This window comes from Aulonocara sp. 'chitande type north' Nkhata Bay, linkage group LG5, assembly GCF_057382095.1.
Source record: "Aulonocara sp. 'chitande type north' Nkhata Bay isolate Kocher_YH1m ecotype deep benthic linkage group LG5, A_spYH_male_GT1.1, whole genome shotgun sequence".
Lineage (NCBI taxonomy): Eukaryota > Metazoa > Chordata > Actinopteri > Cichliformes > Cichlidae > Aulonocara > Aulonocara sp. 'chitande type north' Nkhata Bay.
The window spans coordinates 33,571,946-33,589,546 of record NC_141348.1 but is presented as its reverse complement, the minus strand read 5'-3'; the positions used below and the strand labels follow the sequence as shown (position 1 = coordinate 33,589,546).

At 41.0% G+C, this 17,601-nt stretch overlaps 1 protein-coding gene across 2 annotated transcripts in view; it reads left to right on the top strand.

Annotated features, from left to right (window-relative positions):
- The window catches only part of stab1 (stabilin 1), a 174,173-nt gene that overhangs the window by 128,243 nt on the left and 28,329 nt on the right, over positions 1-17,601 (top strand). For both annotated transcript variants that reach the window (XM_086293106.1, XM_086293107.1), the window contains 4 exons: positions 238-344; positions 8,038-8,157; positions 8,776-8,910; positions 10,415-10,519. In XM_086293106.1, the coding sequence (XP_086149232.1) occupies positions 238-344; positions 8,038-8,157; positions 8,776-8,910; positions 10,415-10,519 (467 nt within the window). The remainder of the gene's footprint in view (positions 1-237; positions 345-8,037; positions 8,158-8,775; positions 8,911-10,414; positions 10,520-17,601) is intronic.

Here is a 17,601-nt window from a genome sequence, read left to right as displayed (position 1 = left end):
ACTTTAATGCTGTTGCTCTGTGAGCCATGCTATCTTCAATGATTCATAAAACAGCGAATAATGAGGTAAAAAGCATAAAGCACAACCGCGGAAAACAGTCATTCTGAGTCCTAGGCTGGAGTGTGTTAACCTTGAGTCACAGCATTGGCTCATGTACATGCTTAACTCAAGGTGAACATACTGAGCTGATTGAATGTTCAGCTCACAGTTTGTAAAAAACGATTTTTGTGTGTGCAGATGTCTCATGTGCGTGCCCTCCTGATTACGTTGGAAATGGAGATTTCTGTAACGGCGTCCTGACCAGCGTCCTTGCAACGTACAGCAACATCTCCATCTTTTACAAGGTGAGTGTTTTGGGTTGAGGAGACGAACGCTCTCTCTGGTTTGAAGATTAGGCTTCAAAACGTCTGATAAAGTTGGATCACTGACCCAGACGCTTCTCTTAGTTATAGCTTTAGCTGTCTGTTCAGGCTGTTGGAGTCTCTCTCTATTCCTCTTCTCTCCTCTTTGCTCCATCCGTCCCACAGCTGCTACCCATTAGATGCCTGTCCCTCCCTGAGCCTGCTTCTTCTGGAGGTCTCTACATGTTAAAGAAAAATGAAGGAAAGACATGGCTTATAATTTGCTAACAAAAATTCATACTGAGAGTAATACTGCATTATTGAAGTAATATTGAAAGTATTTATTCAGTACTTAACCATGATGCCCAACTCACAGCATCTGTTAAAAGTTTCTAGTAAACTATTAACCAGCTAGCTAGACTCACAAACCAGAATCATGAATAAAAACACTATTTTCTGTTGACTAATGTCACCTTAGCTGATGTTTATCGCCCAAAAAGGAGCTCCATAGATCAAATTTTTTAGGGTCTTAAAGCTTTTGTTACGATTTCCCTCCTCTTTATGACAAATATAAGCACCTAAAATGTTAATGTAGCCACTGTTAATTGTGCGTTAGCACCTTTTTAACAATCAGGGTCTCAAAATCTATCATTGAAACTGGCTCAGTTTTGTAGTTGTAAGCTGCTGCTGTCTGTATTGGCCCAATACTATTGGGACTCCACGTGGAAAAGAGCAGCCAGAGTAACTGCAAACATTGATTGTGAGTCTTCACAAAGATGGAAAACGACACAGGAAGATGGCGCCTAAACTAAAATCAGTGGAGGCACGGCAGCAGGAGTAATCAGGAGGTACAGAACGAGCCGAAGTGCCTCTAATCAGAGCCCCAGGAGTGGCCCTGCTAAAATGACTCCACTAACAGCGTGCTACTCGATCAGTCTGCAGCTGAAAAACACATGGGCCGCTGCTTCAGACCTGGCAGCCATCGCTGGAAAGCAGAGTTTCTGTGACAACTCAGTGCCGACTGTCATTCAGTAATGAAGACAGAAAAAAACTTTCAGCACATTTCAAAGAGACCAAAGTGAGTCACCAGTCAACTGTCTCAAGCTGCGTTGCCGGCATGATTAAATCTTTTTCATTTCTATTTTTAAAGGATTTCAGGGTCAATAAAAACTAATCTGAATTCATCATTTAATGATATCTATAGAGCTTTAATAGATCTATAGACATCAAAGGGAACAGCTAATAAGTCAAGGCTCAGTTTAAACACATAAAAAAAAGCCATGTGAGAGGAAATATGTTCAGCTCAGTTATGAAAAATTAAAGTTGGTTGAAAATTGTGTGTTTTGTGTCACAGAAGGAAAAAACTTCAGCTGTGTATCTCTGATGAGGGAGAGGGACCCAAATCTAACATTTTCATATTTTAAACACTAAGTTTAGAAACTCTAACTTTAACCCTGTAACACTAAGTGTTTTTGGCACCTCAGAAGTGTTATTGCTTTAACATTAACGTTACTATATGTCTTTGTTTAAGATAAACTTTAAAATTGATAAATTGTTTCAATTGTCAGAAAGTTCAATGAACACAGTTTTCCAGTCAAAAGAAAAAAAAATTCTGGCAATTTTTTCATGGTTTAGGTTTTACTGGATTAAATCAAATACATTTAATTGTCAGGTAACATTTTGTCCTTATTTATTTACTTATTTTTTAACCTTTCGTTTTTGCTTTCCCGTCTTTTGAATTTCAACCAGCTACCCCCAGTACAGTTTATACAATATATACAAGAGCTTAGATGGAAAAAGGGAGGAGTCTCTCCCAGCTCTAACTGCTCCCTCTGAAGGCATGCTTGCCAGTCAAACCTGTTATCAGCAGCTCTTCCCTAATCTGTGTACTTGGTAACTAAACTTGGTCCCAAAGGATCTGTTAATTTTTTAGGCTAGAGTCACTTGTAAGACCCTTTGAGGGATGTTAATAATGTGTAATAATACACAGGTTTTCACCTTTACAAGGTAGACGTTTTTAATGCAGGATATTCATCTGATATTCATCAAATCATCTTGAATGTATAATCTGAAACATCAAAAATGAGCAGAGAAAAAGCCTAAAAATATAAACCCAATTTGTGAGTCCACAGTTGATCCCTCTGCTGTCTCTGCCGAAATTCCCAACTGTGAAATCTTAGATCTGATCTTCTGTTCTGCTAATCTCACAGGAGACAAAGAGAAGAACAACTCCTCTCTCTCCTCCCTCACTTTGATGACCGTATCATACAACTATGACATTTATCACTGTATTTTAACTCATCCCATTTTGCTTTTCTCTTTCTCTCTCTCTCTCTGACCTTGTGCATACATGATTCAAAGCAACACTAAAACCACATTTTCTTATCTTCTGTGTTGGCTTTAACATGATCTATCATGAACTCCATAAAACATGAATATATTTTCCTTCATGTCTCATTCCGTTTATGCTATTTTACTTCAACAGGATTTATCATCAGCTCAATCTCACGACTATCCATTTCATCATTTCATTACTTCTTTTATTAAATCATACATGTTAAAGTCAGACATTCTCTGAATATTTGCTTAGTTATTCTGACAAATCACTAAAGGCTGTTTCTCCTTCGGACAAGATCTGGGCTTTGCAATGTTTACACTCTTCATTGGCACAAAAAAATCACAGCACAGAAGTGCACACACACACACATCACAGTAAGAGGTTAGGACTCAGGTATTAGAAACATTTAATTCTAATGATTATATTCTCATTTAACTATTTGTGATTATAATATAAGGAAATCTGTATCATTTTAATGTTCTGAGATGTCTCTTTGTCTATGGACAAAGAGGAAATTACTTCATGCTGAAACTCACCTGGATAAGATCCAGGCACCTTTCAAAATAAAAATAAACACACATTAAATTCTTGTTCATTGTTCATCATAAATTCTTTCACTTAAACTTACCGTTGTGAATATTTTCCTAACGAGTCAAATAAAAAACATTTCGTAGTTTTCTAAAGGACTGTGAGATTTTAAGAAAACAGATGTGTCACCTGCTGAAGATAATGAGCTCTGGAAGAAGTCCAGTTAATGAGAAGAGAAGGCAGCTGCTTCCAGCTGAACAACACAGAGGCTCAGTGTCCACTGATCTACCTCAAAAAAAGATGTAGGAGGATTCAGTTCAGGAATGTGGCGCTCCACAAAGCTACAGATCTCCTCCGGTCTTGTAATTACAGAGAAACTGTCAAAAGTTAAAGCTTAGGACATATTTATAAAGTTTTTATATATATATTTATTCTATTTTGCTTAAAGCTGGTTTCTGCTGACAACACAAAACCTGACCATGGCCTTTTCTACTCTTCTGGCTTCCTGTCAGTTTCAAGTCTTGTCATCTCTTCAGCCCCATGCGCCCTTTAACCTTTTCATCAACAAGGAATTCGTCTTTTTCTGTTTAAAACACAAGTGGGAATGTGGCGTCTTCTGGCAGAACATTTATAACACAAAGGATCAAGAGCCTCCAGGGGCTAATGAATGTAACTTTCATGCCCATTTCCATAGCAATGTTGTATTAGATTCGTTTTCAAGTCTCAATAATACCAAGATTCAGTTCAATTCAACTTTATTTATATAGCAGCAGTTCACAACAACAGCTTTATACTGTAAGGTAAAGATCCAGTCATAGGACCTGGCGTCCACATATGTGGACATCACATTTTGGGTTATTTAGACCAAAATACTCAATTTTGCTCTACAAGCACCTGATATCCACTTACAAGGACATTATACTGCTACTGTTCTATCAAAATTTTAAACGAATATCCTCATACGTGGTTCTCATTTTACTTAGAAACAAAATTAGGTAAAAAAAAAAATCTGGCAATTCTTTGTTTTTACATTCATCAGGTCCCAATCAGCCCAAATATCAAAGAGAAATAAAAAATGCATGCTGTGGAAGAGTTCGGGTCTTAGGAGGTTAAAGAAAAAATACAATAATCACACAAACCCTTTGAAAGCAGTGCTTGGCAATAGTGGGAACGAACGTTTAACAGGAAGAGGCCTCCAGCAGAACCAAGTTCAGGAGGGAGCAGCCAATTAAGGGTCACATGATCCAGTCCTAACTATAAGCTTCATCAGAAAGGAAAGTTTTAAGCCTAATCTTAAAGCAGGCAAGCCTAATAGCTGAAAACTCTGCCTCCTATTCTGCTGTACAGAACCACAGCTAAGCCTTTTGATTCATTTAAAAAAAACAAACTTTTCAGTTGAAACTATAAAACATTAGGTAAATGGAGTTAGCCCCAGAGATTTCTGAATGATTCACCCCAGGAAAACCTACTATTTTTCAGAGTTCACTACACTATTTGTAAACTAGTTAACTCTGAGCATGTCACTTTTATGACGTATAATTTATGCAGTTATCTGCTTATACTTTTTAAGAGTTCATAGAATATGACTGGTTACATTTTACCAATTTTTGTTTTATATGTTTAAAAACAAATATATATGAGGAAAGAGAGACGGTGGTGAGGTGTGCAGTAGGGTGAAATGGGGTCAAGGTGGTGGTGGGATTACATGGGGGATCAGCTCTGAGAGCCGTAATGGACAATATGACAGATGAAGTCAGGCAGGAGTCTCCTGGGACTATAATGTTTGCAGACGACACTGTGATCTGTAGTCAGAGTAGGGAGCAGGTAGAAACCCTGGAGCGGTGGAGGGAGAGGAATCAGTCAGTAGAAGGAAGACAGAATACATGTGTGTGAATTAGTGGGAGACAGGGGTAGCAGTGAAGCTGCAAGGAGTTGAAGGTAGATCAGTTTAAACACAAGGTTGACCATCTAAAACAGTGTATAAGAGAGGCATTGTGGAGACGAGTGTCAGGAGTGATTTGTGACAGAATGGGAAGGCCTGCAAGATGGTAGTGCGATCTGCTGTGATGTATGGTCTGGAGACAAACATACATCACAGCACTGACAAAACGACAAGAGGTCCAGGACCCCCTGTCTGGAGGCAGAGCTGAAGATGCTAAGGTGCTAAGATTTTCATTCAGAGTGACGAGAATGGACAAGATTAGAAACAGTCTTGTCCATTCTCGTGGACAAGATGTGGAGGAGGATGTGGTTGGTGGTGAGGATACTAGAGATAGGGTGAGATGGAGGCAGATGATCCGCCAAAAGAAGGACAACGACCAGGACAGCTCTCTCTGTCCTGGTCATTGTGTCCTTGGGCAAGACACTTTACCCTACCGCCTACTGGTGATGGCCAGAGGGGCCGATGGCGCGATATGGCAGCCTCGCTTCTGTCAGTCTTGTCATGGCCGAGGCCGCCTCAACAGAGAAAGGACTCAAATGCTGGACGCCGAACGTAAGTAGTTTTAGAGACAACCTTTATTTTCTCAGTAAGTGTTCATAAACAGGAAACTGGAATGTGCGTTTAACAAGTGCAAAATGCCACAACTAAACCAAAGGGGTTTTAAGCAGCCTGGGCTAAGTAAGCAATCTGGTGTTGGTCAGTGGAAATAGCAGTTCCGGGGATTGGGCTGGAGGCAGAGTCAAACTGGGTCCGGGGTTAGGTTCAGAGTCACTGTAAATAGAGTACAGACGTTCAGGTATGGTTCAGGAGGAATATGGGCAAGCTGTTCGTTCTGAATTTTCCTTAGCACTGCGTACTTGCCGCGGGTGGTCTGTAGTGGCGTGGAGGGGTGGGTGGTCCGGGTGAGTGGTCTGAAATTCCTGGTGTTGAGGCAGGGAGGCAGGCAGGTGAGTCGGGTGAACAGCCCGTGGGACTGTCAGGTGGTCCAGCGTCCGGATTGGAGCTCTTTGGCGGAGATTTGTGTCTGGCAACTTGGTGCGTGGCTGTCAGAGAAACACACAATGAGTCAAGGTAGTTTACAAAGCGTGTGCGAAATCACAGTGGTGGCCTGCACTAACTAGGGTTAGCTGAGAATCTGACGAAGAGAGGTAGAGTGCGCTGGCCTTATGAGTCCCCGGCTTAATTACCCACAGGTGTGAGCAATCAGCAGAATACTGAGGCCCCTCCCAGGGGTGGAGATACCGACTCGGAGGGAGACACCCTGGCACACACCCGGACGATGACAAGTCTGCCCCAGGGCAGCTGTGGCTACAACTGTAGCTTGCCTCCACTAGTGTGTGAATGTGAGAGAGAATGAATAGTGGAATTGTAGAGCGCTTTGGGTGCCTAGAAAAGCGCTATATAAATGCAATCCATTATTATTATTATCCATTTTCTGCTCTTGCTCTTGACGAAGGCGGTCGCACTTTTCTCCTCTCCTCCTCCTCCTCTCCCTTAGCTTCCCTGCTTAGCCTCTTATGTCCTTGTCTAGTCTCGTGTTTTTTGTATTACTTTTCCCTGGAACACTCTCTCACAGTCTGTTCTCTAAAACCTAAAAGAGGAATTATGGATTGGATCAACTGGTCCCTAAATGCAATTGACACCCCTTTCTCAACAAGAAGTCTGGGCTTGGGTGAGCCTGAGTGCTGAAGATATCTACCTATTCGGAACCATGGTAACAGGGTTCTGGCTGATCGGAGCTGGCTTGGCCCTGACTTATCGAAGAATTAAGAAAGCGGAACCGGCTGTTCAAATCCCCACAAGGCTGCCCGCTGGGATTGAAACGATGGGAGAGGCGTGAGTTTCTCAAAATGGGCTCATTGAGTGCAGCACGGATAAGATCTTGGAAAGGCTACGGCTGCTGTGAATACTCAGAATAAGATCTCTGACTGCAGACTGGATACATCTCGGAAGGGCTCGCTCGGAATAACATCTCTGAGCGGAAATTGGATGACATCTCGGGGAGGCACACTGTCGTGAGTTCTCAGAATCGGCTCCTTGAGCACAAGAAATGACAACATCACAGAACGCAAGTATGGCAAAGCTCGCGGCTCTCCAACGGGAGATTGAGAGACCAGAGTTGGACTGTAGAACTGCTTTGAAATTCATATGAGCTGTTCGCACTAAAGTAAAAACCACCATCACTTATGCGGATACCCCTTTGGCGCCAGCTGCGGTCTCAAGGCTGGAGCTGAACAACAACACCCTGATAACGACTGTGTTTAGATTGTTCCTTCCCATTCCATGCAGGCCACCTGGGTTGGCTGGAAGACTGTTTACTTAGCCTAGCAGGGCGAAGGACACTGTCTCAGCTGAACTCTGGACACGGACACACATACATATACACTGATATGCACACACTCATCCCCCGTCCCTATTCCAAATGCCTTCGATGCTTATTCCCTTCCGATGCTGACGGTGGATCAAGGAGACCAGCGCACGCAGGCCCGGATGTACTGTCTAATTCGGCTGTCTCTCACCCTTTACCCACCCCTGTTGCTTGTCATGTGTTTCTTTGGTGTATTAAGAGTTTTTTCATGTGCTATGTGCAGAGGTGTTTTTTTTCTGTTCTCAAACTGATCTCCCTGTTGGAGCTCAGTCTGGGGGGAGTTATTTTTTCCTCCTTATCTTTCCTCATGTGGTGCATTTTCCATTGTTATACCTCTCTGACCTGTCTTCCCCACGTGATGCTTTGTGTAATGTATGTATGGTCGGAGGGTAAGATGGCGCCGCCATTGCGTGCAATAGGTCGGCAGCCTTATGAAATTTCCCCTTGTGGGACTAATAAAGGTATATCAAATCAAATCAAATTATAAATTGAAAAAAGTCACTGTCCTTTCTCTTTGCAGATGTTGTTGGAGTACAGCGGCACGTCCTCAGAGGGCAGTCAACTTGTCAAGTTTCTTTCTCACAGGAAGGCTGAAGTCACGCTGTTTGTCCCTCATAACACCGGCTTTGCTCCAAATCAGGTGAAATAAATAACACAACGCTTCAGTAAATGCTTATCATTTCTTAGATTAATTAGGGCTGTCAAATATAAGCAACTTAGAATTTTTTTTTTATGCTAAACCTTTACAGTTAATATATATAACTGTAATAAGTAAGTATTAATCTAGTAAAGTAACATAAATAAAAAAGCTTTCCACAACAAATAAAAATCCAGACAGGGAAACTAGTACGAAAATTAATAAAAATATAAGCGTCCCACAGCTTGAGCCCCGTAGACCTCCATCACACAGTGACTACAAACTAGTAAAACACACTAGTGATTCATATTATTCTTTTTTAAGGTAGATTAGGTTTAGATATATTTAGCCTACATTCCTGAATGAAATTTAGAAAATGCCATTTTCTCTTTAACCAATTTAATTTGTGAAACTTTGAGAGTAGTATTTGAAAGCATTTGTTTTATTCACTATGTTTAAAGTTAAAACCATAAGGAAATTAAAAGCATTTGTTGCCATATTCATATTAGTATAAATGATTGAGAGAATCAACTTTTAATTGTTTCTTATAAAATGTATTAAATGGCAGTGCGTTGTGACACAGCTGTCAGTGAACTCAGTTTCTGTTTTGTTTGTGTATAGTCTTTGTCTGGAAGAGACCTGGAGTATCACATCTCAGCCAATCGGAGCAGATGGCCATTTAAGGAGCTGAATCATCAGACGGTCATCACATCGAGGCTCGGGTTCAACCTCACTGTTACTCAGGGCAACAATGAGGTCAGAGGACACACACACACACACACACACACACACACACACACACACACACACACACACACACACACACACACACTTCCTCCAGTTTTAGTTGACAAAATATAATTTTGCTGACAAAAATTATTGATAAACTAAATTAACACTGGTTTAATATCAACATGGTGAAAATCCAATACAAAATATGAAAAAAATAGCATCACTACTGTTGAAAAGTAATCAGATATAATTACTGAGAGAAAGAGCTGATGAGAGTACCTGTAAGTTACAAAAATGAAATACCTTTGTATTTATTTTGCAGATTGGCTATATTGTACATTTTGTACATATTGTATATTGTACATTTACATCATTGTAGTATTAAGTTTAATACGTTACAGTCTAAGCAGCATTTAGATATATGTATGATCAGTTATGTACTTTTTCAAACAACTTACTGTTACATATCCCTGTTCCTTTTGTTTTGGCACAAGAAAAAAAAAATCACAAACAAGAAAGTCACAAACACAGCTGGAGTGTTTTTGTCTCCTTCTGACAGCTTGAAACCAAACTGCATTTGTGGATCGTATCCAGAGGTTTATGTTCACTCAGGTCAGCCAGCGAGATGGAGGCTGGCTGTGGAAGCGGAAGTGTTCGTGTCATTTTGTGTTGGGAGTGATAATAAGTCTTTGAAAGCTTTGCTTTGCATTTTGAAGTGCGGCCAAGTAAGCACAGCTCCACAAACTCTGGTGGTGTGCCAGACGTGTTGTGGTAGAGAATAATGCTGATTTTATAGCTCCGTAACCACAGCTGCTTTTGGCACTGTGCTTGTTCATTCTTACTCTCACTGGAATGAACAAGCTTGCTACTGCTGCTTATGTGATGGAGGAGATGCTACAAAGTTCACTATGCAATGAGATAAAGTCAACACACTGAGGGAACATGGTGTGTTTCATTTTTGGTGACAAAGGTACTTAAACAACTTACCTTTTTCACAAACTAACATTACAAATTACTTCTTAATTGCAAAATGTGGTGAATTACTTGAACTCGTTGCGTAGTGAGTTTATCTCCTCCAGTACCTAACCAGCTTGTTAATTTCCCTCTGGGTGGAAGCTTAACTAGAAGGTAGCCTGCTAGCATATTGGTGGTTCATCACAGTCTGGAGTAGAGATTATTAGCATATCAGACACTTATATAAAGGCCGTCTTCTCCACCATCACTTTAGCTGTCACTGCCCTGCTCATTGAAGACTGGAGACATTCTACAATGCAGGCCTCGTAGTTGGCGTGTTAGTTTGTTTAAGCAGTTTGCTTTACATAATTTCCTCAAGGATTAATAAAGTATTCCATATGATATATAAATACCCCCCCCCACACACACACACACACACACACACACTGTCTCAATTATTATACCATGCCATTTTTTGTATGCATCATCTCAAAAGCATTGACATTCTTATAGCTAAGCAAATGAACTTAAAATGTACTGCCATGTTTATTGTGGTTGATTTTCGATCCCTCAGAGCTCTAAACTAGTGAATGAGCGGTTGCTGCTGGAGTGGGACATTCCTGCCATAAACGGGATCATCCACATCATTGAGGCCCCGCTGACAGCACCTCCCCCACCGGTGAGTAAGGATGATTTAATGCAGAACAGCTGACGCCTGCAGCATCAGCTGCTCAGCACGCCTGCACACTTGTGAACGGGCATGTGTCACATGTTCACGTGACTTCAGCTTTCCACACAATGCCAAAAAATCTGCTTCGTTAACTATCGTATGGTGAAAATGGAAAGCTCATATTTAAGGTTGCTAACTTGTCTTCTCAAACTAAACCCACACAGGGAACTGTATACAGCGAGAGCTGTGTATGATGGAAAGTAAGGAGTAAGCAAGGATTAATAAGTCATCAGCTTTTGTTTAATTAAACTAAACAAAAATATACATATAAACGTATTTCCTTCACAACATTAAAACTGAATTAACTACTAGATGAAAATCAGGTGCCAAATTAAAAACTTTAATCACAAAGCCTTTTTAAGGAGGCAATTAAAAAATTCCCTTTTGGTTGTCAGGACAAAAGTCTATGCCACTTTGGATTTTTCCTTCGGCTTTTGAAAAGACTTCAAAGGATTCACACGTTGGCTGATGTGATCTTTTATGACTTAATTACAGAGTGTGTGAATGACTTTCAAGTTAGGCCATGTCCACACTAATACGTTTTCGTTTGAAAATGCATCTTTTTCTCTCCATTTTGGCCTTCCGTCCACACTGAGACGGTCTCAGTGTGGACAGCGAAAACTGAGACCTTTTGAAAACAATGACACATTTTAGTCATGTGATGCAGTCAAGTGACCAATTAAACTAAGATAGCGGAGGGCATTATACAGCAGTTGTTTTGTTTGCTCTGAATTTTGACAGCCCTATTAAAGATTAATATCAGTCTGTACATGCTCCACATAGCTTTTCTTCAAATTCTTTAATTCTCACTCGCTTTTGCAACTTTGTACTTTTGTGTTACTCGCAGCAATAACTCCACCTCATTGTTAGTCCATTTAAAAAACTCGGTGGTTTCCTCGACATTTTGCCGCAACGTTTCAAAGAGCTGGAAAGTAAATAAACAGCAGACAGAAATGAGGCAGTTTGAATCGTCTTGCGTCTCATGCATGCGCAGTACTGGAACATAAGCGTTTGCGGCTTTTTCAATGTGGATGAACAACAATGTGAAAACGATAGTGTGGACGCAGAGTGTTTTCAGACGTATACACCTATTTCAAATTTATCAGGGCTGGTGTAGACGTAGCCTCAGTGACTTTCAAGATCACCATGAAATGCACCAGGGCAGGGTCAGAAACCTCCTAAAATGGGGATGATGGATGTAAAAAAATTTTCTCTCAAAGCTTTGAGGAGCCACAGCTCAGGAGCTCGTGAGCAGCATGCCAAGGGTTGCTGTCCTCTGTGCTAGGCGTTAAATACCTGAGACAGTTTTCCTTTCAGAAAATTAAGCACAACTGTTTTAAGTTGGGGTGCTGTGCAGTTGATGGAATAAGTGTGAGTTGGTGGTAGCATCGTTAAAATCTTAGCTTAAACATGCTAAGATTGTTTAGGTCTTAGAACTGAAAATATCATTCATCTAGGCAGCACGGTGGCACAGTGGTTAGCACTGTTGCCGCACAGCAAGAAGGTCCTCAGTTCAATTCCACCATCATGCCGGGGTCTTTCTGTGTGGAGTTTGCATGTTCTCCCCGTGTTTGCGTGGGTTCTCTCCGGGTACTCCGGCTTCCTCCCACCGTCCAAAGACATGCAGCTTGTGGGGATAGGTTAACTGGATAATCCAAATTGCCACTAGGAGTGAATGTGAGTGTGAATGGTTGTCTGTCCCTATGTGTTAGCCCTGCGACAGACTGGCGACCTGTCCAGGGGTTACCCCGCCTTTCGCCCTATGACAGCTGGGATAGGCTCCAGCGCCCCCCGTGACCCTGAAAAGGATAAGCGGAAGCGAATGGATGGATGGAGATTTTGGACGAGGTTAAATTACACTTCGTCCCTCTCGTGTGTGTGTGTGGTATGTGTGGAATGAAGTTCGGGTCCTTTCCCAGAGGTCTGAGAGTTTGAGGGTTCAGGTATATTGACTTTTCCTGGGACTGCGCTCTTCATAGAAAGAGACCTCTGATGCTGGGCTGACGCCACTCTTCCAAACTACTAATGCTCCTATTACCACTTGGTACCACTTTACCTTCCACATCTGCTCCAGTTGTTCCTTCAGCCTCTTCTTTATTTTCTTGTGCTCCTTCCCTTAAGTTGCTGTCCACTTCAGTCTTCTGCTCCTCATTAACCATCACTATGTCTGGTCAGCTGCTTGTCTGCCTGGAACTTGAATTCCTACAGGACCTTATCCATGTTATTGTCAACCATCTTTAGTGGTGGTGCGGAAGTTGAGGACTTGTGTGGTACAGATGTTTCTGTACACTCTACCAGCCAAATCATTGTGCCTCTCACTGTACATGGACTCCTTCAACATCCTTTATTTAGTTTATCCACTGTCACTGTCCTGCACATGTCAAAATTGTCTCGACACTCATATGTAATCTTATTCATCCTAGTTCTTGCAATGAAAATCTTACCATCTTCAGCTCCTCCACCTCCAGCTTGGCCTCCTGTCTTTTTCACTACCATGTTGTAAACCCTCCCTTTTACTATTGCAGCCTGAGGTGGCCATATTAAGGGTTCAGTGCTAGGACGAATTCTATTTATATTATACATGCTTCCCTTGGGCAGTATCATTAGAAGACATAGCACACATTTTCACTGCTATGCAGATGACACCCAGCTCTATCTGTCCATGAAGCCAGGTAACACACACCAATTAGTTAAACTGCAGGAATGTCTTAAAGACATAAAGACCTGGATGGCCGCTAACTTTCTGCTTCTTAATTCAGATCAAACTGAGGTTATTGTACTCGGCCCTGAAAATCTTAGAAATATGGTATCTAAGCAGATTCTTACTCTGGATGGCATTACCTTGGCCTCCAGTAACGCTGTGAGGAACCTTGGAGTCATTTTTGACCAGGATATGTCCTACTGGAGGCTTCTTCCTGTTAAAAGGGAGTTTTTCCTTCCCACTGTCGCCAAAGTGCTTGCTCATAGGGGGTCATATGATTATTGGGTTTTTCTCTGTATCTATTATTGTACGATCTACTGTACAATATAAAGCGCCTTGAGGCGACTTTTGTTGTGATTTGGCGCTATATAAATAAAATTTAATTGAATTAAGGATATCCTACTGTTTAATGTGAGCATTGGTCATGATAACAGTATATATATATGAAATTACAGGGAAGCTCAATAGGCCCAGTTTAACAGCAGAAGTGCTAAATCCTCCTGCTCTCAGAGTGTAAAGAAACATTTTGCTGCACAGAAGAAACAGTTTTTCTCTCTATTGCTTGTTAAAAGTGAGATGAGGCGCTTGCTGTATCGGGAAGAGCTGCAGTTCTGACCATAGCCACCAGGAGGCACCACCACAACCTCCCCCTCTGTTGTGCAGCGCCTCCTGATAGGCTGCCGTGTGTTGTTGCTGGGGGGGTAGTGGCAGAGAGCAGATGGCTGTGTTTAGTTTCTTGGAACAGGTTCCAGGAAATGAAGATTCAATCTGCTGCATTTTCTGTCAGTTAACATCAGAGCTCTGATCAATATTCATGATGTGGGACTCAAATCATGACGACTAGGTCACAATAGAATCATTTGATGGAACCTCTGGCAAAATAACAGCTATTTAATCATCCAAAATCCACAGTGCTCAGTTTAAATCCACTTCTCCACATACTGACTGTGGGCCAAGGTGGTTTCACACTCTCTCATCTCAGATCTTTCGCATGTGCTCAACTTTGACAGTGAAAAAAATGGAACAGATTAATGTCAACCTATTAGGCAAATTTCCAGTTCCATAGTTTGATTCTTGGGCTTTACAAGAGTAACTGTGATTTCAGTTCAAAATAATCCTCATTTATCTTACACTGGGCCTTGGTGCAGCCGATCAGTTTGTCCTCTGTCTGAAGCAAGTTGGTTTAGCTCTTCTCCCTTTATGGTAACATTGTTCTGAATTGCTGGAGGCAAAACAAGGAGACAATAGGGAGACAGAATGCACACGAAAACAAAGGCAGACACAGGAAATATGGCAGAAAGCAAGAACGTAGAAATACAAGGAAGGAACTACAGGAAAAACAAGACACACGGCTGAGAAAGGGGAGTGAATATGTTCTTTTCAAAATCCATATTCCTGCTCTTGGGCTTTAATAGAGTATCTTGGGATGATTTAGAGTTAAAATTTTTATTCATCTTATGGTGAGTCTTAGTGGAGCCCTTCAGTTCACAGTCTGTCTAAAACAAGGTGTTTCAGCTTGTCTCTTCTTCTTGCTCTCTGCTCCCTTTAAGGGTCAACACAGCAGATCACATGCCTCCCTTTGACCTTATCCCTAACATGCTCCTCTGTCATACCAGCTCTCTGCAACATCTCCCCTTATTTTATGGTATTATTATTATTATTATTATTATTATTATTATTATTATTATTATTATGTGTATTAAAACCACAATATGGATATTTATTTATTTATTTTTTTTTTATATTGCGATTATTGTCTTAGTCCTCATGTATCATATTCTGGGTGTTGATATAGCGCCCTGGTGCTGCTGAAAGAACCTGTTTTTACTTTAAGTCAACTTTCTTCTGAATGGCTGGTTTGGACAGCAGGTGGGTGGGGCTTCTGTTATCCCCTTCCTTTGACATAATGCATATCCCAGAGTAAACAAAAGATCAGTATAGATCCATTGAAGCCTGAGCTTTTGGCTCACACAGATCTCATTATTTGAAACTTTTGCCACCTTAAACACTTGAAATGAAGGCAGTTGGACTTCTTTTTGGTTAACCTCTCATATGAGATGTTTCTTCACTTTTAAAACAACTAATGGAGAGTCTCAAGTTTTAAGCCCTTTTGTTTTGCCTCACTATAATCATGTGAGCTGTTAATGGTGACGTGAGTCACTGTGTGAATCTGTTATGAGACATCGACTCATGTGAGTTGTGAACATCCAGTGTTAGGGTCATTATCATTACTCAACAAAAAGTAATGTATTACTCAGTACTCATTACTTTTCTTAAAATAATACAGTTTGTTAATTACTCCCTGGAGAGAGTAATTCGTTACATTATTTCTTTGTCTAATTTCTAAAATGATCTGAAATGTATTGTCTCATAATCAACACCACAAAGCAAAGTTGAAAATGAGCCCAAAGAGACTTCAAAGCGATCACCACAGTGATTCTACTGTAGAAACATGAACAGTTAGAAAGCAGAGACTGCAACCTGACTGTTCATCAGTTACCTGTTGAAGGCTGGCTGTGCTCGGATCCACATACTCTCGGCTTTAATATCACTCTGCTTTTGGTTAATTTTGCATTAGCATGCTGTCTGTGCAGATGTTTGCAAAAAGGCAAAGCTGCCTTATTTTTGTCCTGGACGCAGTTTGCATTTCACCATCACGCCATGTCTTTTTGTGGAAAAAATTAATACAAGTAGTGTCCATATCTTCACTCCCGAAAAGGCGCTCTACCATTTGTGTCCTGCATGCAATCAAATCAGCTGATTGTAACACGAGTGCACAAAAAGAAAAAAATGTTTTTTGAATGTAGGTGCAGTGTAGGTGACTGATTGCTGGTGTCATAGGCTACCACCTTTGTTCAGTGATGATCTCCAAGGGTAAAATAGAAGACTGTGAATAGTGCTAATATAAACCTGTACAGTCTAAGAATGGCAGCTGAAAAAAGATACCGGCTTAAGTAACAAGAAGCAGGTTCAGTACGTCATCACTTAGCTAACAAGTTGTGGTCCAACCTGTTTCTCCCAACTAATGAGCAGCTGCAGCTTTTGTCAACTCATTATCTGGAATTATGCACAAATTTTAAATGTGATTCAGATATTCCACACTAAGAAATACAGGTGAGCTTGAGTTTTATGCCTGCCATTTTCAGGAGTTCAGGTAGAGAAAGGTTCTATTTTTTTAATTCTACATGATGAGAGCTAGCTGTGCAAAAGAAGGGCTGAGTCAAGTCATACATTAAAAAAAAATTTTTTTTTAAAGGCACAATTTGTGTGTATGTATATGTATATGCATGTACAGGGAGTGCAGAATTATTAGGCAAGTTGTATTTTTGAGGAATAATTTTATTATTGGACAACAACCATGTTCTCAATGAACCCAAAAAACTCATTAATATCAAAGCTGAATGTTTTTGGAAGTAGTTTTTAGTTTGTTTTTAGTTTTAGCTATTTTAGGGGGATATCTGTGTGTGCAGGTGACTATTACTGTGCATAATTATTAGGCAACTTAACAAAAAACAAATATATACCCATTTCAATTATTTATCTTTACCAGTGAAACCAATATAACATCTCCACATTCACAAATATACATTTCTGACATTCAAAAACAAAACAAAAACAAATCAGCGACCAATATAGCCACCTTTCTTTGCAAGGACACTCAAAAGCCTGCCATCCATGGATTCTGTCAGTGTTTTGATCTGTTCACCATCAACATGATGGAGCATTGTCCTGCATGAAAATCATGTTTTTCTTGAAGGATGCAGACTTCTTCCTGTACCACTGCTTGAAGAAGGTGTCTTCCAGAAACTGGCAGTAGGACTGGGAGTTGAGCTTGACTCCATCCTCAACCCGAAAAGGCCCCACAAGCTCATCTTTGATGATACCAGCCCAAACCAGTACTCCACCTCCACCTTGCTGGCGTCTGAGTCGGACTGGAGCTCTCTGCCCTTTACCAATCCAGCCACGGGCCCATCCATCTGGCCCATCAAGACTCACTCTCATTTCATCAGTCCATAAAACCTTAGAAAAACCAGTCTTGAGATATTTCTTGGCCCAGTCTTGACGTTTCAGCTTGTGTGTCTTGTTCAGTGGTGGTCGTCTTTCAGCCTTTCTTACCTTGGCCATGTCTCTGAGTATTGCACACCTTGTGCTTTTGGGCACTCCAGTGATGTTGCAGCTCTGAAATATGGCCAAACTGGTGGCAAGTGGCATCTTGGCAGCTGCACGCTTGACTTTTCTCAGTTCATGGGCAGTTATTTTGCGCCTTGGTTTTTCCACACGCTTCTTGCGACCCTGTTGACTATTTTGACTGAAACGCTTGATTGTTCGA